The sequence below is a fragment of the Phymastichus coffea genome, unplaced genomic scaffold, assembly GCF_024137745.1.
Source record: "Phymastichus coffea isolate CEN01 unplaced genomic scaffold, Cenicafe_Pcof_1.1 PCOF00058, whole genome shotgun sequence".
Classification (NCBI taxonomy): domain Eukaryota; kingdom Metazoa; phylum Arthropoda; class Insecta; order Hymenoptera; family Eulophidae; genus Phymastichus; species Phymastichus coffea.
The window spans coordinates 1,029,575-1,052,711 of NW_026706869.1; the positions used below are offsets into that span (position 1 = coordinate 1,029,575).

Sequence of the window (23,137 nt, forward strand, 5' to 3'; positions counted from 1 at the left end):
TTTGTGGCTCATCGTCGTTAATTGCAGCAATTCCGAAACTTCTCGATAGGACACACGTAAAAGTACACTACACGGTTATGACTAAAGAAATCGACTAGCCGCCGCTGCTGCTGCTGCTGCTGCCACTCGAACGTTCGCTTTCTAGGTCGATTTCTAATGCGCCGCCGGTAACGCGCTCACATCGCGTGGGGATACAACAACTCATATGTACATACACAAAAATGCACTCGTACTTTCAATAAATATCGCGGTTCGTTATGTATGCGTATTTCTCGCGTTACCACTTTTTTTGCATTTTTTTATAATATTTAAACGACTGAAGTTTGTTTCGAGTTTCAGCGGATTGTTTTTTATTTAATCTTTGTATTCAATTGGAGAGATTAGTACTCTAATTAATTTCCCTACAACTATTTTCAGTGTTATTTTCACACGCGATTATACAACTGTCTATACAATTATATTGTACAATGAACATTTAACTATTTTATATATAACTTTTTTCTCAATTATAATATGACATACGATTCGATTAGACATTGAAAATAAAAATCAGGAGAACGTAATACGATTGTTATTTCATAACTTTTTGTAAGCTGATATAGTATATATTTACTTATTCGATTCTAAACCCTTTTGCCTTTTTACGTTAAAATTATGTTTCACTACAAGCTCATTACTCATTATCATTCTAGTAATTTCTAATTTTGGTTCCTGTTACTTTATTTTTATGTTTTCTGTACTAAATATACCATGCTATATACTCTATGTGCAGTATTCGCGTTAATATAACACCGTATATTTGAGTGTGTTTAAAACAATATAAACAATTTCTTTTAATTTAATCTAGTTGAATGTATTAATTATTTTGTACAATTAATATAAAGTGGATTTTTATCTATCAAATTGTTACACGTTCATGTTGAAATTCTTGACAATGGATAATTTGGATTAATTCACACTCTTCTTAATTTAAACTTAAATATTTCAAATTAAATTATTAAGGAAATATAAACCTAAAATTTGTATAAAATTTTTTTTATTTAAAGTAATTCAGGTATTTGTGGCTTATCATTGTCAGAAAATGTAAATTAACGAAAACAAAACTGAAAGAAAATAAACCCATACTCACTTATTTAATAAAGTGCTGTTCCTCGTCAAAATTTTCTCGGTATTGGGATCGATAGAGTAGAACCAAATATCAGAGTCGTGATGTCGAACCTCAAGGGTATTGTTAACTGAGAGTAACCTACGCGAGTCAATCTTTTCAATTTCAATAAGCAAACCAGTCTTGTCCTCAATTAATCTAGCGATCTTGAATCTGTCCTTGTGCAACGATTCTGGTGCAGCGTTTTGCACTGTCAAGATAAGAAAATGTTCTGGCCCTACAAGATTGACAATTACTGGGGCTTCCACGACGTTCGTGTTATTTGTTGAATTGGGATTGTCTTTGGCCTGAACGATAAATCTATGCAAAAAATATTTTAATATATTGATAAAATAAATACCTATTATAAAAATTAATCAATGTCTGTATGCCGATATTTTGATCGGTTACTATATGGAATGAGAAACAAAGAAGAATTACCTGAAAGGCAATTCTTGCGGCTCAACAGTATCAAAATTAGCAGTAGTTCTTATAATTCCAGAAGTCGGATCGATGGCGAAAAAGTCGTTTGCACGAGTGTGCTCGGTGTCGAAGATAAGGGAGAATTCAAGTTTGCCATATTTGCCGTTGTCCTTGTCGTGAGCTTTCACCTCGAGTACCGTCGAGTCAAACTGCGCCACCTGCGGCACCTTAGCGAAGAATCGCTCTTTCGTTATATTTACTTGTGGGAATACAAACGTCGGCTTGTTGTCATTCACGTCTACCACTTGGACTTTTACCTACAAAAAGCAATTCATTCATATAAGTTAAAAGTTTATCTCATGGCATTATTGATAAACAAACTTCAATAATCTTAATAAAATGTGCATTGGAAATATGAAATCAATAATGCGATTTTCAAGATAGTAGAAACGACATGAAAAAAGATAATGGTTGAAAAAGTTTGAATAAAATAATATTTTTATCTGAAAATGCCGACGTGCGTTCTATTTTCGAAGCAATCACAATGTTATACAACACGGTATATCGATTCTCGTTAAATTAAAGGTCTAGCGGATGCATTTTATGCAGACAAGTATACATAGTAACAGAAACCGCTATATCAAATATATATTATGTGTGTGTGTGTGTGCAAGCGCGCGCGTGTATCAAGTGAACCGCAAATCCTCCAGTGTATTCCTTTTCAAATTAAAAAAGAAAATAATGGTGTCTGATGTTTTTTCATGTAACGACATTTACAACATTCTTCTAATGTTCTTTGACTGTACAAGCAAACATCTCACATTGACTTGTAAAGAATACAAAATTCTTATTGCTTACTCGAACAATAAGACACGTTGCATCTTACCATGGTAGTATTTCTGCCGCTTTTAAGCATTCCAGCGTGTGCCTCCAGCCGGATTTTGATCTGATAACTCTCGGTCGTCTCAAAATCCAGCTCGGTCCTGTCCAACCACAGCCCACAGTTCCTCTCCTCAGTGATATTGGTGTAGAACAAATCCTGATCATTACCCTCGTAAATCTCGCAGCTCACTGGTGCCATGTTGTTAGCGTTGGAATTAATAATGCTAAGCGTCTTGATTAGTGTTCCTGATATGGCATCCTCGGGCACATCGACGTTGTATGAGTCCTCGGCGAAACCCAAACCTAATTCCGAAGCTGGACTAGCAACGTGACGAACGAAAATTGGCACGGTATTAACCGATGACAATTGTGGATCACCAAAGTCGTAAGCACGAATGTCAACTTGGAATTCAGTGTCTTGTACTTTGCGCAAATCGTCGCGTACCCGTAACACTCCGGAGTCTGAATCGATTGCAAAATACTTTCCGGCTATGCCACGTCCGATCACTTCATAGCGTACCTGAAAAGTTGCATATAAAATTATAAGCTTGTATAATGTATTTCTTGTCTGACAATGCACTAGCTATAATTTAGTTGTAAACTGCGATATATTATTATTTTTTGTAGATACAGTTTCCAACTTCACAAACTCTTGTCTATCCTTTTTTATAAATTGTCATTTCAAAACGACATATTTTCATTTGAGAAAGGTTAAATCGGTATTGAAAGAATTATAGCTACGATATTATTTTGGTGAAAGTCGGTATATCAAAGGAAATTCTTCATTATTGAAATCCGAAATTTGATTATAGGTTTTCGATAAGACGTATTGCACCTTAGGTACAGTTTGGTAAGATTTCGTCGTAACTTTACCAACTGAGAATCTGTTATAATGGACAATATCCAATAAGGAATAGTCGAGATAAATAGATAAAATTTTGAAGTATTATACCCCAATTTAATCATATAACTGACATAATTAAAGCGAATATATTGCGCCGCATTTGCAATGATTTAAAATTATTTCTCGAAATCAGACCCCTCATCATTTTACACATTAATAAGCAACTCCAAAGTGAGTTAATCGAGTGAAAGGGAAATATGATGCGTAATAAGCGTTCAATGGGTAATAACAAAGAAAGCAATATTCACCTGGTTGCCAGGTGCAGTGCCGTCGGAATCCGTGGCAACCATATTAACCACAGTCGAGCCAATGGGCACAGTATCATCCAGCCTCACAGGCCTGGGCACCATTGTAAAGACTGGTGGTATGTCGTTGACATCCTGCACATTGATGACCACGCGTGTCGACGAGCCAGGCAAGTTACTCGTGTTTTCCAAAGTGCCGATTTCTAACACGTGCATACTTTCTCGCTCGTAGTCCAATCCACGAATTGTCTTGATTATTCCCGTCTTGGGATCGATGCTGAATAGATCGGTATCGCCAGTCTTGATAACATAAGTCACTTGCTTTTTCGTGTCCGGATCGTCGGCCTGAATCACACGCAACACTTAATAAAGTAGTCAAAGGAAACACTGACAAAATTGGATTTGAAACTCACATTGACTTGCACGACCATGTACTCAGGAACGTTTTCCTTGACGCTTGCCATGTAGCTACTTTGATGGAATATCGGCACCTCGTCCTCGACATCAACCACGTGAACGGTAACGGTGGCGGTAGCAAGTCGCGGATCCGGTGCTCCATCGCGAGCTGTTACTACGAACTTGTACTCCTGTATACGCGAACGGGTGCAGAGCATCAAATATTAATACACAAGTTCGTACATTGGAAATCGATAGTCGTGACGCGCTGGCACATTTTCAATTCCCCGTCAACTTGATTGTTTTCCGAATGTACGTTGAAAGTAGAACGCGATATAACAGTGCGAATGACTTTTAAAAATGGCTTTCCGCTATTTTGTCCGTGTGACAAAAATGTCGTTAAATTAATACTACGTTTAGTAGTTACATAGATATTGTTTTTATTTTATTCTTAGCCGCGCTGCTGAAGTGAATTTATAAAGGAATTTAAGGATCGTTCGTGCAATGTACCATTGTTGCCTGTAACGATTACGTAAGTAAATTAATCAGGTAAATGAGAATATTTTTACGTGATTCTGTTCATAGTCGAGAGCAATCTTGGTCAGAACATCTCCAGTCTCAGGATCGACAGTGAAAGGTATATCGTCCGGTGCGAAGTAAGTGATTTCCGCATTGATACCCTCGTCGGCGTCTTCGGCATGCACGCGACCAATGAGCTTACGCGCCTCGCCTTCTTTCACTGTCAAGTCGTATGGTAAGCCTTCGAATTCCGGATTCTTATCGTTGATATCCGTCACCTTAATATTCACTGTGCAGGTACTTGACAGTCCCCCCGTATCTTCAGCTTTTATTATCTACGGGATAAAGTGAAATGACAAAATTTATGAGGTTGAGATCTCAATTTTCAATGCTCTCATGACTTTTCGAAAAATAATTTGATAATTCTTTTGTAATGAGTATTGCAATCTACTAAAGCTTAATGCACCTTGAGAAAATAATGTTCGTTCAATAATTATAAGGGTAAGAGACGAAACGACGTAACAATTGCAAAGCACGTGCATTTTCTATTAAATCTCAACAAAAGCGCCTGTTCCGCTGAACATAATGAAAGGACTATAGAATTTCCACGAAATTAGATCAATAACTGATAACAAATGAAGTCATCTAAAAATCAATTAAAATACCGTTTGAAAAAGAGGTATTTATCCTGCCAACTTCTCAAGGTAAAATTCGATGGACATGCCTGGTTAATTAAACGCGAATTGACGCTGGTAGAAAACTTTCTTTACAAAAGAATTCGTAAAAAAATTAACCACGTTTTTCGTAAGCTTCCTACCAAAGCGCAATATCGATAGTCGTATAAAACAGTACTCAAAAACTTACCAGCTGGTATCGCGTAAGGTCCTCCCTGTCGAGCTTCCTTATGACAGTTATAACTCCAGACTTATCGCCAATAGAAAACTGCCTGAGATCGTTACCCGAGACGATGGAATAGGAAACGGGATCGTTTTCGGGATCGACGGCCTGTAACAGATAAATGAGGAGCACATTAGTATATAAATGCTGGATATTAATTGCTCGCTCAATTACGATTAATCCATCGAGCGGTTGTATCGTTTAATTTTCACCACGTCAACGAATGATTGATGTGACTCGGGACCTACAGCTGGAAATCAATTTTCATCGGGATTGTCGAGATAGTTTTAAAATTAGCATCCAACGTGACTTTCAGACAAGAACTTTTAATGAGAAAATTCTCCCTTTCTTAAAAAACTGATGGCCTGAAAAGTGAAGGCAGTTTATTCGCGAAGTGATTGGCCGAAGAATAGTCACGTAATCAGCTGTTATGTGATAGTACTCGTATCTAATTGTAAGCACATAAAAGACCACTGCAGATTTTCGTAGATGATTAAACGTTCGAAAAGTATATCCGTACAGTTGGCATAAATTTAGTATGAATTGATTGATTTATTCATACTGATCTCAAAATAAAAAACGGCTGATACCTCGATAGACAATTCAATTGAAGTTTGCTCTACGTAAATAGTTTAGCTTTGAACAAACAAAGTAGGCAATAAAAGATATAAACTGCAGATTATCACGATAAAGTATTGTACAGTGATTTCGGCTTGATTCAATTACGTCAAATATTATAATATTAAAAAATAATATTGTATTAAAAAATTTTGTTAAAAACACATTGATTACAATCGTAAACGTGTACCGAAGTATGTTATTTACATCCTAAACGATGTTGGTTATAGAACTTATATTACATTTTTTATTGTGTTTTTTAAACTCTTTGATGATTTTTTAACGCAGAATTTTCGAAAATAAAATTTTAAAACTATTGATAACATTTTTCAATCATGAGTCGGTTATATCTTATATCAAATCATGGAAATATTTAATGGATATTGAAATTGAATAAAAGTTTTAATCTACATTCGTGCATTAAAATAAATGCGATAAAAAGACGAAAAAGATAAGATGAGCGATCGAAACGCACTAGGCATCACTAATTCATACAAAAACGCGGAACGTACAATCAAAAAAATTAAGCCGAGTAAAAAATTGTTGCGTTGTTTTATATTTGAATCTCATGCGACGTCAATCCGATCTAAGAGAGCTATAATAAAAGCGAAAAATATCAAATTAATAATTAATTACATGCCAAGCACTGAATTTCTAAAAAATATCTGAATATATTAACGAAAGAAATATAAAAATTACATAATCACTTAATAACATAATACATTATCTATTTACATCGAATGTATGAAAAATGCATAAGACAAAAATCATACACGGATAACCAAACCTTGACATTTGACTTACATTGAAACTTTATCTAAGTTTATGAATTTATTTCGAATACAATGTTATTCAGCTTTTTTCAAGTACAGGCATGGCCACGCGATGAATATAATTCATTACTCACAATCAGTATCATACGAAAGAACAGTGTTATTAGAGCTGAACAGTTGTGTAGAACATCAAGATTGTTTTAAGCAAGCGCAGTTATGAAGCGTAATTAAGACATTTGAAACGGTACAAGTCATACGTGCCCCGTGAATATATATATTTTTTAAATTTCATTTACAGTTGAATTTTATTTCTCTACAAGCAACACAACTTGATTAATTATTGCTTTATTTTTTTCACGTTTTCAAAATCTGCAGTTTGCGACTTACAAACGAATAAGTTTCTTATTCACATAAAATACGACTGAGTCCTGGATGTATCGGAATTACAAGTTCAATAAATATCCCGTCAATTCCAAAGTATATTCGTACACTCGTATATTCAATTTTAATAAAAACGAAAAATGATCACAATCATTAAAATCATTCTGCTATTGACGCTACTTGACGCGGCTATTGCAGCCATCAAATCTATCGACTTATCAGATTCCATGATAACAACTTGGGATAAAATTGTAACAAATGGATATTCAAATCTTCCGATTGATCGCCGGAAGTCCTTGCACGACATTTTTGTCGGTGAGCACGAGCACTGTTTGGCTATTCTAAAGTGCAGTAATCCATTGTACGATTATCCATCTGGATGCACCGCGACCATTCATATACACCCTCTCGCTGGCAACATTCATGCGAAGACTTGTAATCTCAAGCCACCAATTCGAGATGAAAGCGCGTGGATAATTCCAGATAGGGTAACTTTTTTGAAAAACGATCGACTACTCATCACGTGGAAAAAGGAAAACAGAGCTGATGGTATGTTGACAAGTATTTTCTCAAACTATCCTTTTGATAGCGTTTCGGCAATTACAATTATTTTTTTACTTGTAGGCTGGCACTTGAACTCGCATTTAATTAACATGGACACATGTCGATCCGGTGACTACATCCCCGTAAATAGCCGCGATCAGATGGTAGCACCATTCAAGAATCATTTCGACATTATATTTAAAGACGAGCGAGGTTGCTCAACGGATCATTTCTGTAAAATAAGTTCATATTACGACGGTCATCAAATTAACAAATTACCAAAGCCCATTACATCGCCATACGCTACCTACAAAGAGTCTTACGTAATCAATAAAATTTACACCATGATCTCGTTCTCGGAAGAAGGAATGGTCCTGTCTGGACGGAAGTACAAAAGACCGCAAGGTTCGATTGCATGGGATGTCTACTCGCCAACTTTTGGATGGAGATCTCTCGGTGGCTACGCCTCCCTGGAAAACGTCTACTCTAATTCCAGCGGTTACGCAACTTTCTGCTGGCTAATCAATCACCGCGAAGAACTCAGTTGCACGTGGCTCGACGGTACGCGCGCGAAAGACAACGTTCTGAATATGCGGCTCAGCCATGCGCTTGTTAACTTGCCATGGATACATAATACCCCAAATGGTTATCTGTTGCTCATGAAAGATGGGTACAAAGACGGCATCAAGCTTTTCGTGGATAAAGCTCATCCGGAAGGAAAATGCGGGAGGATCATGGATGTTGCAATTCCGAGTTCGCCGCTGAGAGTCGAGTTATCGATAATGAAAAATAATGATTATTGCTTCTCTTTCATATTTGTGGAGAATCAAAGCTATTCAGATTTGTTGACACATCGGTTTGTTACCAAATGTACGAAAATGCCACTCAATATCGTGCCGGAAGATATTAACGTAAACTGTGGAGACAACTATGGTGTATAAACTATTATAAACTATTATGTATTTATGATCTGATAGTGCAACAAAAATGAACTTTAAAAATAATTATTTGTTATCAATTATTAGTTTTTATGCCTTTCCATACTTGTATTATTTAAAAAAAATGAGAAAATTGATATTTTGATTCTTTTGTGAGATATTCATAATATATACAAATTTAATTAATCATTATACAAATTTAAGTCAGTATTGCTAGCAATTGCTAGTGGTTTTATCAGCCCTTTCCAATATTTAAAAAATTGAACGATTAGATGGAATTGAGTAATATTCTTCATGCTCGATGTTAATAATTTTAAAAACAATCAAAATCCTAGTCAAACGACCATGATAATATTTCATTAACAAATCGATACATTTTTTGCAAAAGTGATCATTATCTATCAAATAATAATTGATAACGTCTATCAAAAGGGTCACGTTTACAAAATATGATGTTATCCGATTATTCGAGGATAACTCAACGAATTAACCTTGATATACGATGTTTCTAGAATTTATTTTCCATCGGTTATCTTTTCTACGTCTTTTAAAAGTTGAATTCTAGACTCATTCGATTATTTAGTCTTTTGGTAACTTATCAAACAACTACATACGCCTGCAAGATCATATTTAATAAGTTTTCATAACGTAAAATGATAATATTACAGAGAAAATGAATGTTCGAGGTACGTTGTTATGGATTTCATTCCAAGTGCAAATGATTAATAATGAATGGAAACAAATATTGCTTCTCTTTTTTTTACGTATGATCAAGACAACTCCAATAAGCATTACATTCTGATGCATCTGTTCACGATAAAGTGCATACAAACGTTCGAAACTATCGCGCAAAACCCTGCCAGCCAATGTGGTAAAACCTATGATAATTGACTGAAAATTTGCAGGAATTAATTTTTATTAAATAAAACATGTTAAAAGCATTACAAACTTTCAAGCGAACGTATGTGATTTTCACATCACATCATTATACGATCAAAATAAAATTATAAGAAAAATTCAAAGTTTCCTTAATAAATAAATGTATAACAATATTTATAAATTTAACTAAAGAAATGTAGAAATATCAAACGGAAATATTTAAACAAAAATACATTTTTCTCGTGGTATGATTCCCCCTCGACTTGCGGTTTTTTTGTCACCGATACAGAGAAATTATCTTCCTACACTACAAATGTACACGTGATAAAAATTAATTTACTCAGTATTCGTTCAAATGAATACACGAGACGGTCAGAACTGAAAGAGTCATAACACATAACTTTAATTGCAAGTGTTATTATTGTGTTATTATATTTTAAGTATCAAATGATAGTGATACAATAAAATATTACTTCCTTTGCTCGTGTTTATAAGGTAAAGCAGTAAAATAACTTGGAAGAAGCAATTTTGATGAGCTAGAGATATTAAATCAAGTAGGGAACATACTCGTAAACTGATTTGAAAATTGTTAGTTAACTGAATCAAACTTTTCAAAATAATAATAAAATAAATTTTTCAAGTCAGCTACATCACCCTCAGAAGATTATTACAAATATATTCTTTACAATGGAAATGTTTTTGCTAATTGTGGGAATCCATGTAGTCAAAGCATCAGAAATCGTATCCCTATCCGATGGTATAAATATGACTTGGTCGATAACTGTACCGGATATATCAGATATGCCTCATAATAATCATTACAAACTGCTTCACGACGTATTTGTCGATGAAAACAGTCACACATTAGCACTTTTAAGGTGGAATAGCTTCATGGAAGATCATCCTACGCAGTGCAACTTGACACTGCGCACGCATACATTCGATAGTGAAATTCGCAACAAAATTTGTGATGTCGAACCTCCGCCGGAAATCGAAAATGATTGGGTATTTGCGGAAAGCGTTACTTTTTTGAAAGCCAATCGAATTCTCATATCTTGGAGAGAAAAGCATAAAACTAAAGGTTTGTACGCATCTATTCTGCCTGTTTTTTGCAAAATATATTTCAATTGCAGACACTTTGCATTTTAATGTTTGTTTTAGGTTTACGTATCACGTCTCAAATTATTTTTAGCGATACATGCGAATCAAGTACATACATTCACGTGAAGACAAGCATGTATTACGCGTCTACAGTTCACATTGTTGCTAACTTTCATGATTTCTTTGACATAATTTTTAGTGACAAAAAATTCTGCCCGGATGACATTCTCTGCAAGCTAACCTTTAACTACGATGGCAAATTGGTAAACAAGACCGCAATGCCATTCTCATCACTTTTCGTTGACAGAAACGAGACTTTGTTAGTTGATAGCATACACACAATGAATCATAACGCAGGAGAAGGAGTTGTATTGACTGGTAGCAAAAACTATGTTCATATCATAGGCGATACTTTGGCATCTGCTTCGCCAGACGTTTATTCGCCTGTAATTGGCTGGATAAAGGCTAATGAACTTTTCGATCCAAGCCACGTCTATTCGAATTCCAGTGGTTTCGCAACTATTTGCTGGTCACCACTGCATTCCGATGACTTTCACTGCAAATGGATCGACGGAACTCACACGAATGACGACGGTTTGCAATTTACTTTGACATTGCAAATGGCTCACCCGACCCAAATACCACAAATATTCAATACACCCGATGGACACATTTTATTATTAAAAGATGGTTATGATCACAAATACGACAGCAGGCGAATGCTTTTCATTGACAAAGCTCACACAAACGGAAAATGCGAAAGACTTATCAGAATAGTCATTGCAGACACACTCAAAAGAGTTGAATTATCAATTGTCAGTGGTAATCGCTATTGTTTATCCATTGTTACTGTGGAAAGTAACTTTGCAACTAAAGGACCGTATCACTTCCCTTATAAATTCGTCACTAAATGTGTGCAGATATCCGAAGCTACTCCTCAGATTTACATTACGTGCGGTAAAAATTGGTTTTAGAAGACAACAAAATTATTATATTGTTAATTTGATGTTGCATAGTTGCCTGTGTTTTAATTGTCAAATAAATGTAATTTTGTGATATTGAAATTTCTTGTGCAAGACAGAGTAAAATTAAATTGATAAGAATTATCAGCACGTGATATTGATTATATTTTTAAAAATGATGTATTTTTTAAAATAGTTTCCACGTATTTTTAAACGCTTTACCTTAAAAATCTTGAAAGGCGATAAAAAAATTAACGGACTTACTTCGATGTTCACTGAGAAACATAATATAACAGAAGACGATAAAGGAAAGCGATCTAAAGTTAAATACCATAAATAGTGGATTTCTGTTGTCGGATCGGATATCCAACCTTTTTTGAAATCAGTCAACTAATCGATTTATGCCTACAAATTTAAAACTAAACGTCTTGATATTTCAAAATTAAAAGTTCTTACCTGCGGTTTAAAGTAATTTTTTCACGGAAATTTACATTGCACAGCACATTTTTATGCAATATATTTACGCATAAAAGAATATTCATTTTTTATCGAACATATATCACATATATTTTTTTGTGTAACAAAAAGCTGCACACTCTTTATTAGTATAATATAAATAATATTGGAAATCTAGTAAAATCCAAACTTTTCTCATGAATTTTTGAGGGTAACAATAACAAAGATATTAACAGGAAAATATGTTATCAAATGAGTTACGCTTCGTCTGGCACACTGATTCATCAGAAGTTTATTTTATTCTATTGAATTATCTGGAAGCAACATTCGTATCACAAGTAAATGGCCGTGTAAAAGAGATAAATGTTTATATTCTTTCAGTTTCATATGTGTTCGGAGCGGTGTACGTCGAGAATAAAAATCTATACTTCTGTAAGCAGCGTGAGATAGACATCGCGGGTGAATTTATAAATGTATTATTAATACATCGCTAAATTATTGGCTAGTAATTTATCCGTAATCGGAATTGAGTTTTGACAAGCAACTATTATAAACGCGGAAAATTATTTAGAGGATTATGGTAGACAAAATAGGCATGCGATTATAACATGTATTTTTACATGAAAATAACATTACTGTACATGTTACTATGTGCAATACCAGCGTTCGGATCTATCAACTCGCCTGAAAGTGTCAGTATAATTTGGAGTCAGGTAGTACCAGATCCAGCAAAAGTACCAAATCACAATAGACTAAAGCTTTTTCACGATATACTCGTCGAAGATGACCGTCACAGTTTAGCTTTTTTGAGATGGAATGCTGTAACCGAGCACCATCCAACAAAATGCAATGTGACCATTGAATCGCGTACTTTCGACGGTCAAATTTATAAAAAAATATGTAATATTTTTCCACCACCTAGCGATGACAGCAAGTGGGTGTTTCCCGAAAAAGTGACTTACTTGAATCGTGATCGTATACTTTTGACATGGAGAGAGCAACATAAAACTGAAGGTACGCAGCAAACACTTGTCAATGTGTTGACCCGTTAGCAATGATAATTATTTCTTCTATAGGACTACGAATGACATCGCAAGTAATATTCATGGATACGTGCCAAACAAGCGAGTACATCAACATAGAGACCTACATAAGTCTGTCCCTGAGCATCCACATAATCGTAAGACACGAGACTACATTCGATGTAATATTCTTAAACGGCAAAATTTGCCCGATAAGCTACTACTGCCAACTAACCTTTAACCACGATGGAAAACAACTGAATCGTATCACTAACTCGTTATCAGCATCAATGCCACGAGAAAGCAGAACGTTGATGATCATTCACTCATATGCAATGAATTATCACTCGGGAAAGGGTATTGTTTTGGTTGGCAACAAAGGAGTCAGCGGCTTGGAAGTTCCCGAAGTATACTCGCCAATTATTGGCTGGACCAGTACTGATGGGTTGTTTTACAAAAACCATTGGTACTCGAATTCCAGTGGTTTCGCGACCATCTGTTGGCAACTTTACAATTCCACTGTGTTTCGTTGCAAATGGCTTGACGGAACTCATCGCAATCAAGTGTTGACGTTGAACATGAGAAGGCAGTACATTCGTATATCTGGAGTTTATAATAAACCCGATGGGCGAATTTTATTGCTGATGTCGGGCTACAACGACGGAACGAAAATCTTTGTCGACGAAGCACAAAACGATGGCAGGTGTAAAAGACTTGCCGAAATTCCGTATAATCATGGCTTACTCAAACGAGTCGAGATGTCAATTAGAGATCGGAAAACTTGTTTTTCATTCATTACAAAAAATACCTTAGGTGTGAATTTGAGTACCTATCCCATAATCGATACATACCGATTCACGACTAAATGTATACTAAATCTGTATGACGGTACACACGAGTTTATCACTTGTGGTCAAAATTATCTATAAGAAGATATTCGTATGATTGCTCAATTACTTGGAAATTCATAATCACGCGTACTGCCTCTATTAATAAGTTCACTAACTAGCTAGTTTACGTGTTACTCAATGAGATGACGTTTTATTTTTTGATCATAACCTAAATAAAATAAAATTGTCTACTTAAAGTAACATTAAACTTCTTCTGTATTTGTTAATCTTTTCCGTTATTACGAATACAAAATAAATGATCCGCATATATATATATATATGTATATATATATATATATATATATATATATATATATATATATACACACACATACAAATAAAATAAAACACTTGAGGAAAAAATAAAATGAAACTGATGTACTCACAACGATAGTTGCAACGGTAGAATTGAGCGAAACACCCTCGCTGACCTGCACCTCGTAAACCTGCTGGCGAAAAACAGGACTACGAGTATTAGGTCCTGGAATGACGTTCACTTCGACGATGGTCTGAGAGAAACGGCCACCATTGTCGGTCGCTTGTACGGTTATACTGTATTGTTCGCCAGCGTTGAGTTTGCCTAGTGACTCGATTACTCCGGTTTTCGGATCGATTTTAAACTTTTGTAAACCGTTGTTCGACACATGATAGATGCTGTAGGTAATTTCGGCGTTAATACCTTCGTCGTTGTCAGTCGCTTCCACCTGAATTGAAAATTGTTGATTAACTGTTGAAAGTAAACCACGACAGTGTTTGCTAACAATGTAGGATTCTGAACTTATTTTTGAACAAAGAAAGAAATCATATAAATGTTTATTGAAAAGCACGTTTCATTTTGTATGTTCTATTTTTGAATTGAAGTATATCTCACTTCTATTGTGATCTAAATAAAGCCGCATTTTCTAATAAAATTGTCTTATAAATATTATTAAAGCATATTCAATCGAACAATCTTTATTGTATTTTCCACGAACATTCTAAGAAAAATAAATCTTACGTCCGTGTTTTATTAATAAAATATCAACAAAGACATGAATAGCATGGGTATAAAGAAGTTATGGAATGTTCTGCTTTCACCGATCTAGAATCCAGTATTGATAAAAATTTTAATGAAAACATTTTCATATATCCGTTGAATATTGCTGAAAGTTAATCGGACATAACGTCTTGAAAAAAAGGTTATTTTTGTAGATTTCTCATTTAGTTTCACCGGCTTGCATAGTACCTTGTAGACTTCTCGTTTAGTTTCACCGGCCTGTACAGTTATTGGCGGTGTCATAGGTAGCATTGGCGCATTATCGTTGACGTCTTTGAGGGTGACAATAAAAGATAGCGGCGCCGATGCAGCGGTACCACTTCGTTCGCGAGCTACAACCTGGAAACGGAAGTGACCAGGACTGGGTGGGTCACGGTCCAAGTTTTCCTCGTTGATTACAAGCATGCCATTCGAGTCGATGGAGAAAAACGTCGTTGTCAGCTCGAATGTGTAGTCTGGCTTTGGATCCTCTGGACTCTATATTTAAAAAAAAAATCGTTGATTATTACTTTCTGAAACTGAAAACTCAAACAATGTAATTTCACTTGAAACTAGATCGAAACAAATTTAATAAGAAATTTTTTCATAGCTACAAACATAGTTATCTTGTAAACCTTCAAAGAGAATATTCAAAGCTCCCGTCTCAGATAATAGAAATCTCGGTTCCACGATAATCCTCGCTAGATGAACGGAAGAAGTCAGACAAAAAACGGCAAACTACCGTGTGCATGCAACTTTCCTTCTCGAAATCTGCACATAATCTCAGCAGCAGTTAACCCACTTACTGCCGAAATATGTTTAGGTAGTAGAGTCGTTGCGGCAGTTTCCGACGCTGATTTATGAACCTTATCGGACCGGTCAACTTATACTTTTTCAAATATGTAATTTCTTTTTTACCTGCTATTTTTGTACGCGAAGAAAATTAGACTTAATCAGTATAGGTAAAGAAATGATAAAACACTTTTTGACGTTTCGTTAACTTATTCGTTAACCTTTTCAAAAATTGACTAAATAAAAAGGATAAAGAACACAAGATTGCAATAGCAAGTAGATAGTGCCTGTGGTGGAAGTAAAATTATTTTCAATTCAATGATAGCAAAGTTTGCTGTTAGTCGAAGCAAACCACTTTGTCAATTGAATAATAAAATTCATACCCAATTTTAAAATAGAACTTAAAGTTTTGTTCACTAGAAGTACTGTACAGATGTTATATGTTTTCAAACATTTGTTTAAAATCTCATAGCTTGAATTGTAAAGAATATAAATTGTCTTATTGTCAGTGTTAGTTTTACAATTATGTTTCGATTTATTATTGATTAAATGTGTTTTAATCAATAACGAATCGATAAATATGTTTTACTTTATTATTCAGTTGGCAAAATGGTTTGCTCCGACTAATACCACACTTTACTGTCATTGAATGTAAGTAATTTTACTTCCACTACGGAAAACATCTTTACTTAATATTCCAAACTTGTGACTCTTTTATTAGTAAATTTCTAAGGAAACTATCGAATTAGTTAACGAAACGTTCTTTACCTACACCGTTCGAGTTTAATTTTCTTTTTGTACTTTTTCAGTTAATTTATTTCTCAGATTTGCTCTTCAAGTTATTTACTTTAACAGTTAGCCGGAGAAAAATATAATTTCAGAAGTGATATTTGATTGGTTATTTATTGTTTTTAAAATATGACGTGTATTAAAAAGTGCTTCATTCAGAGATTAATCAATTACTGTATCGGTATGTTTATACACATTAGTTATTCTTTTCGCATTCATTTCAAAGTTAAAAAAATTGTTAAATAGGTATGAAAAATCTAAGTTAACGATATGTTTATAATTCGCTACCTTAAATTATAATAAGCAATGATATATAATTATTTTGAAAATTCCTATTTGACAAATCTATAATTTGATAACTATAAAATGTGAGTCAATAAAAAAAATACTCAAAATGGAAATAGCCAATCTACAATTTGCAGAAAGTTTCAAATTATAGCTTACCAAATCAGCGTCAGTAACGGAGAGAACAACTGGTCGGTTATAAGCGTCAGTAACTTTGGTTCCAACAGAAGCGTTTTCATCAACAAAACCTTCGACAGACGAGGCGTTAATAACCGGCGGATTACTATCAACTGGTTTAACGGTGATGCTCAACTTTGCAGTAGCTGATCGCTCCGCCTCCGAATCCTCCACAGCCTTTAATCATTGACAAGTTTTAGTTCAATCATCCGGAGAATTGATTAAATTAAATAAAAAAGAAAAAATATTGTAGTATGAATCACGTCAACCTTAATGATGATGTCAAATTTCTTGGTGACGCTAGTATCAACAGGTCTTATCTGCTTAACAGCTCCAGTACTTGGATGAATTTCGAAGAATTCCCGATAGTTGGCTGGATTGCCACTGAGAAATGAGTAACGTATTGGTGCGTTAATACTGTCCATGTCGACTGCTTGGATCTTCTCTGGCGAAATATTCAGAATTCCTGACAGTACACCACTGGACACCTGCGAGCAAGCGTAAATGAGTTTTTGCGCTTTTACGATTCCCAGCACTTTATGCTTTTGCTAATGATATTAATTGCTAGAATTTCATTTATGCTATCGATGCAACCACACTTTAGCGAGTATGCGGAAGCTGCTTGGAAAGTTCAATAATGCTTTGAGTGCATTCATCTGAGGTGCACATATAATCGTACGGTTGCTCAATTCCGTAAATATGGTAACATTGAAAATCCAATCAATGAGACACCTACCGATGCTGAATACTCAGGATTGATGCAAGCGCCATTCAGCAACATGCAGCCTTGATAAATAAACGAAGGATCCTGATCATCGTCATCGCGAATGTTTACAGTCAAGGTTGTTGTTGCGGTAAAACGCTCGGATGGTTTAATTGCTCGATCCTGAAAATACAAAGTCGAGAGGTTTAATTAATTCAATGATATACTCGAAGTCGTTTATTGACGTTTATTTTAAGAATGCATTAATTTTGGTGGTTGAATAATGGATCTGTGGAGAGGTACTCTGCATTGGTCGTATATAGGTCGAGGGTGTTTTAGTGAATGTTGCATTTGCAAACTCGATAATGCTATTCGACTGTCTCGCAGAAACTACGCGAACCAGATTTTCATGCTTCGAGTAACTATCAAGACAAGATGTACTTTCTACAATCAAAGTGTATTTGAAAGTAACAGTCAGAAAAGTAGACCGAGACAAGAGTTTTTTTAATGGCAGATTCTTCTGATGAGGATTTCTTTATCTAGCAACATCATGAACTGATGTAAACAATTTTTAATTATAATACGGATATTTGACAATAAAAATTAAACTATTGAAGCATTTAACAAAAAGTATAAGCTTCGACCAAATAATAGTCCATAATTCATCGGCATAAACAATATTCATAGGCATTACACATCAAATCGTCGCAAACAGTTGGTCTATTGTTCGAACCTATATCGACTGGTTTCCTTTTATTTCAAATCATCTCGAAAACAGCATTGGCAACTCTGTATAAATGCCTGGGCAAACAATAGTCGATTACCCAACTCTATTCATAACCATCCCTTTAAACATCGATCTGCGCAACTTACAATTTCTGAGCAAGAAAATTATTGAACGACTGCCCTTTGTCAATTCACATTTGCATTATTTTTAATATCGCCGACAAAGTAAGTGTATATGAAGATATCGCAAGAAGCTAATGCAAATACATAAATAACAACATAAAAGCACATCGGTGGCTATATCTTTGTGGACGTAAACTAAAAACCATAGTCAGCATACATCGTTTACTCTTATCAGGATTATTACATTACACAGTGCAGGTTAAAACTCTAGGGTATCGTAAGAGTATGAGCTTGCAGATAAAAGCCAGTTTTCACCGGGGAAATTGAGCTTGAACAATTGCTTTCCAGCTTAACTTAATTTTTCTCCTATTTCATATTTAAATAGGTGTTTTATTATAAAATTTCTCATTTCTTTGAGTATTTTATGCAAAATTTCAAAATTTCAATGTTTAATTTTATGAATATTTGAATTTTTTTCTAATTACTGAAAAAAAGTTTTAATAGATTATTTAATAGTTATTTTGGTAGTTATTATAGTTTTTTTAAACTATAATAACTACCAAAATAAAAATTACTACGGAAAATTACGATTCTAAGGATTCGGAAACTTAAGCTATAAAAAATAATGCTGACCTAAATAGCAGTAAAAAATAATTCAGGAACACTCAGGCCTAATGCTCATTCACATTTCACTTAGACTTGATGAGAAAAAAACAAGATTCGTTTGAAATGTCAATGAGAGCAGTTATCGAAAATCTCACAAGACTTTCTCCATTATTATGTGGTTACGATTCTCAATGGTTATAGATCTACAAAATTAAAAAAAATTTTGCTGTAAAAGTTTTGTTAGCAAGCAATTAATGCCCGACACACTTCAAGAGAGATTTACAGATAAAGTTTTCAGAGGAGTTACAAATCAATAATTTATGCAATGTATTTTTTTACAGTAATACTAAGTATATGTGAAAAAATGTACTTTTATGTATATCCGGCTTTGACAATAACTAATTAAAAACAGAATTAATAAACGATAGAAACAAATAAATGATTTCATGTTCATACTATTTTATTGTATATTATTCATTCATTTACGAAGCTATTAAGGCAGCGCTATATGCATTTATTTATGCAGGATTGTCATGAGGTAATACACAATCATAAACATAAAACCATCAAGAAGTTTCAAGTCAATATACTTATCTATATATAACTATTTTGGGACCAAGGAATATATTGTCAAGCATATACGTAATCGCTATAATTAATTTACAAAACGACAAAGACAGTAAATAAGGTGTTTGTACTTATAGATATACGATCGTTATTAGATAAATCACAACGCAAAATATAAAATCACTATGAGGTTTCAAGTTTTCAAATTACTCTCTCGGGTGAGAACATAAAACTATTTGTAAGCATTTTACGGATAAACAATATAAGTATACGATTGCCAATTTTGTCCCGTTGGCTGCACAAACATCACAGAAATCTTTTCAAGTTATCGACGAACAATTTTTAACAAATCATCGTTACATAACGAGAATGCTCGAGGCAAAAGAGGATCTAAATGGAAGTTTGTACTAAAACGGAAAATGAGGCAATACGTATCTCTTTCTCGAACGATTGATTTAGTATTAATATAAAATGATCAATTGTGTGGGAACTGGAATTGGGTTTATTGAAAAGAAGGAGATATGTATGAAATTGACTCACGGAAGCAAGTATTGTAACGAGATAGCGCTGCGTTCTTTCGAAATCCAGAGTCCGGTTGACGGTGACCTGGCCTTGATGCGGCAAGTTGATACTGAAGTATCCATAGCCATCGGCAGTGGTGACCCGATCACGACCGAGGCCATCGCTATAGCCGATGCCAGTCCCGTCACCTGGTGCTATCGAGTATTCAACCAGACCGTTTACACCTGCGTCAGCGTCCGTAGCAACTACATTCTTGAAGATCGTCGAGCCAACTGGTGTCAACTGTAAATCAAATGAAACAAAAAGACGTTTCCTCGCAAACTTTGCTTAGTCAGTGTTCTTTGCAGCGTTAGATCAATGGATTAATGATTTGAAGATAAAATATTTTCCGTGTCCTCCCCGGGGACGATAACAAAAGTTCTTGTTCCATATATACAGATGTACTGATTTTTATCGATTCTTTGCAGATACTACAAACTCTGTAATAACTAGTTTTAAAGTTTTTCAATTATTTGTGCTGTCGTGCGTCGGTTTTCATTGCTAAACGAGAGTTGAAGCGTTTTGCAAGCCAATACGTAATATTCATTCAATCGAAAATGGCAGTAGTTGCAGATCATAACGCCGCTTTGAGAAAAGTGCTCAATTCCAAATTATATGTATTTGGTGACTATACATAATACAACTAAATCGGATCGGACACGAATTGATTCGCATCTCGAGCTGCACGGGCTTGAGCACCTCGAAATAATGGAAGCCGCTCTTTTACTCGAACCATTACCGTTTCCTACATTTACTTGATGTATAATGGAGTCGCGGCTGCGGATGAAATTGAATCGCCTTGTAATTTCACTGCGCAGGAAACTGCTCTTTGCTTCGTTTTGTTCTTTCTTCGCTACCGGACGTGAATAATTGAAAACTTCGGAGACAGATAGACAGTTAAACGTACCATGATTAACGAGTCGACACTATTGATCAATTGTCTCGATTATTATGATTATTGTTTTCGCTGCGATCCGATTTTATACATAACTAATCTTGCAAATCGCTCTGCTTGGAATGGCAGCCGACTTGGCGTCATAAAAAAAGTTAAAAGCATCGTCGATGAAGAACTCTAAGGCGCTCCTCAGCTGTGCAAACACGTTAACCTTGTAGCGAATCGAGAAAAAGAAGATTCTACTCACCTCGGACACAGTTGTTTCGTAAGGCGTGTTAACGAACTTTGGCGCATTATCATTAATGTCTGAGACTCGTACTATAACCGGTATCTTTCGATTGCTTCTTGTCGCTCGTACTGTGCAGCTCAGCTGTAAATCATAGAGCAAAATGTCATTATAACATCAGTTTATTTTGGCGATGACTAACTTTCATTAAGAATAGTCAACTTTCTATGCAAACATTTTTTTAACTCATGAAATTTTTACCACTTCAAAGGCATGTGTATCGCATTAATCGTTGCACGCGCGGAGCCATATGAAGATATACCATCACCATTAAATAAGAAAAAAGAACAAGAAGAAGAGGTTCGACTTTGACGAAAGTTCTGGGCAGGTAATATACCAGGGGATGCAATAAACTCGAGCGCTCGCTCGTAAAGTATAAAACTAAACGGAAGGATAACCTGTACGGAACTTTTGCATTCTTCAGTTTCTCACCCGTAAAGCCGACTGTAGCCCATGCGATGTATACGAATATGCGGCTACTGCTTGACGCTTAGGATTTGCAGAACAAAAAATTTTTTTGTTCGTTACGTCGTTTGCTTTTATTTCTCAAGCAGATCGGATTAAAGCAACGTTAAAGAAGATTGTCTATGAATGAAGAAAACAAAGGAACATCGAAAGTGAGCGGCAACACACGTTGCGAGATATATAATAAAGACACGAGAGGCGACGCCTGTCGTACATACGTGTCGTGTATATCGATTCGTGACGACAGCTCGATGACCTGGTGAGATTGAGCATGAAATCCCCGACCGCGAAAGCCCACTCACATACTCACCGATGTATGTTTGCGTTACGCTCAAAGTTCAAAGCACCAATATTTTCCGCGTTCGCCGTTCAAGCATCGAAGCGCGACTGGATTAATGTCATTTGTTTTTGTATTTTTTACAAAGCAAAATTTAATGAACCAAATATATTTTATGAGCACACAGAGTAATGGAAATTTGTTTATTGAAGCGAACTCAATGAAACTTTCATGTACAACAATAAATGAAGAATCAGCTCGAAGAGTGATTAGAGCCATGCAGTACCGTAAATATCTAGAGTAAAAAACCGACAGACGGTGAAAAAAAAAGAACGAATCCTCATTCCGGCAATCCGCAGGGAAATAACCGTCCGACTTCATTGAGTACATGTCGTAAATAGTACACATTACGAGGTTTAATGCTTAAAGCTCCGCCGGCGGAATAGAATCTTTATAAGTCGGCCGATGACCTGAAAACTGCGATGCGAGCGGTTATTTATCGGTCGCGGCATTAGGCAATTTAATAGCCCATTCGGTTGGTCTGTTTTTCAATTGAAATAAACCGGTCCTCTCTGCCAACTTAAACGGCTTCACAAAATAAAATGACAAGCGAAGATATTTTTGTGGAACGAGAATTATCGAGTAGCTTATTATTATAGTCTACTTGAATAACGAACGGTCGCACTTAAAATCTGTTACTATTTCGGAGATAATATTTTTGCATTATTACACAATCCGTTATCCCAATTTCCACTACAAGCCATCGTAATTTTTTTAAGATCAATAGACAAGTTTCGCGCAAAACGCCTGAATTTCAAATCTCCCGAACCATCATATTTCCGTATGATACCTCTGAAAAAACATTTCCCAGGCACATTAAATAAAAGTCTCGATCAT

General features: G+C 35.2%; 1 protein-coding gene across 2 annotated transcripts in view; it reads right to left on the bottom strand.

The window, feature by feature from the left end:
- LOC131666298 (cadherin-99C) overlaps nt 1-23,137 on the bottom strand; it is a 104,472-nt gene that overhangs the window by 4,732 nt on the left and 76,603 nt on the right. The window contains exons 6-20 of one of the 2 annotated variants that reach the window (XM_058938835.1): nt 21,460-21,582; nt 20,297-20,560; nt 17,768-17,917; nt 17,301-17,519; nt 17,103-17,208; nt 17,014-17,042; nt 15,199-15,486; nt 14,360-14,677; nt 5,378-5,518; nt 4,564-4,848; nt 4,012-4,185; nt 3,602-3,943; nt 2,454-2,969; nt 1,586-1,884; nt 1,130-1,465 (exon numbers count right to left, since the gene is read on the bottom strand). In XM_058938835.1, coding sequence (XP_058794818.1) covers nt 1,130-1,465; nt 1,586-1,884; nt 2,454-2,969; nt 3,602-3,943; nt 4,012-4,185; nt 4,564-4,848; nt 5,378-5,518; nt 14,360-14,677; nt 15,199-15,486; nt 17,014-17,042; nt 17,103-17,208; nt 17,301-17,519; nt 17,768-17,917; nt 20,297-20,560; nt 21,460-21,582 — 3,590 coding nt within the window. Of the gene's footprint in view, nt 1-1,129; nt 1,466-1,585; nt 1,885-2,453; nt 2,970-3,601; nt 3,944-4,011; nt 4,186-4,563; nt 4,849-5,377; nt 5,519-14,359; nt 14,678-15,198; nt 15,487-17,013; nt 17,209-17,300; nt 17,520-17,767; nt 17,918-20,296; nt 20,561-21,459; nt 21,583-23,137 lie in introns of both variants that reach the window. The other variant, XM_058938834.1, reaches the window with a different exon arrangement.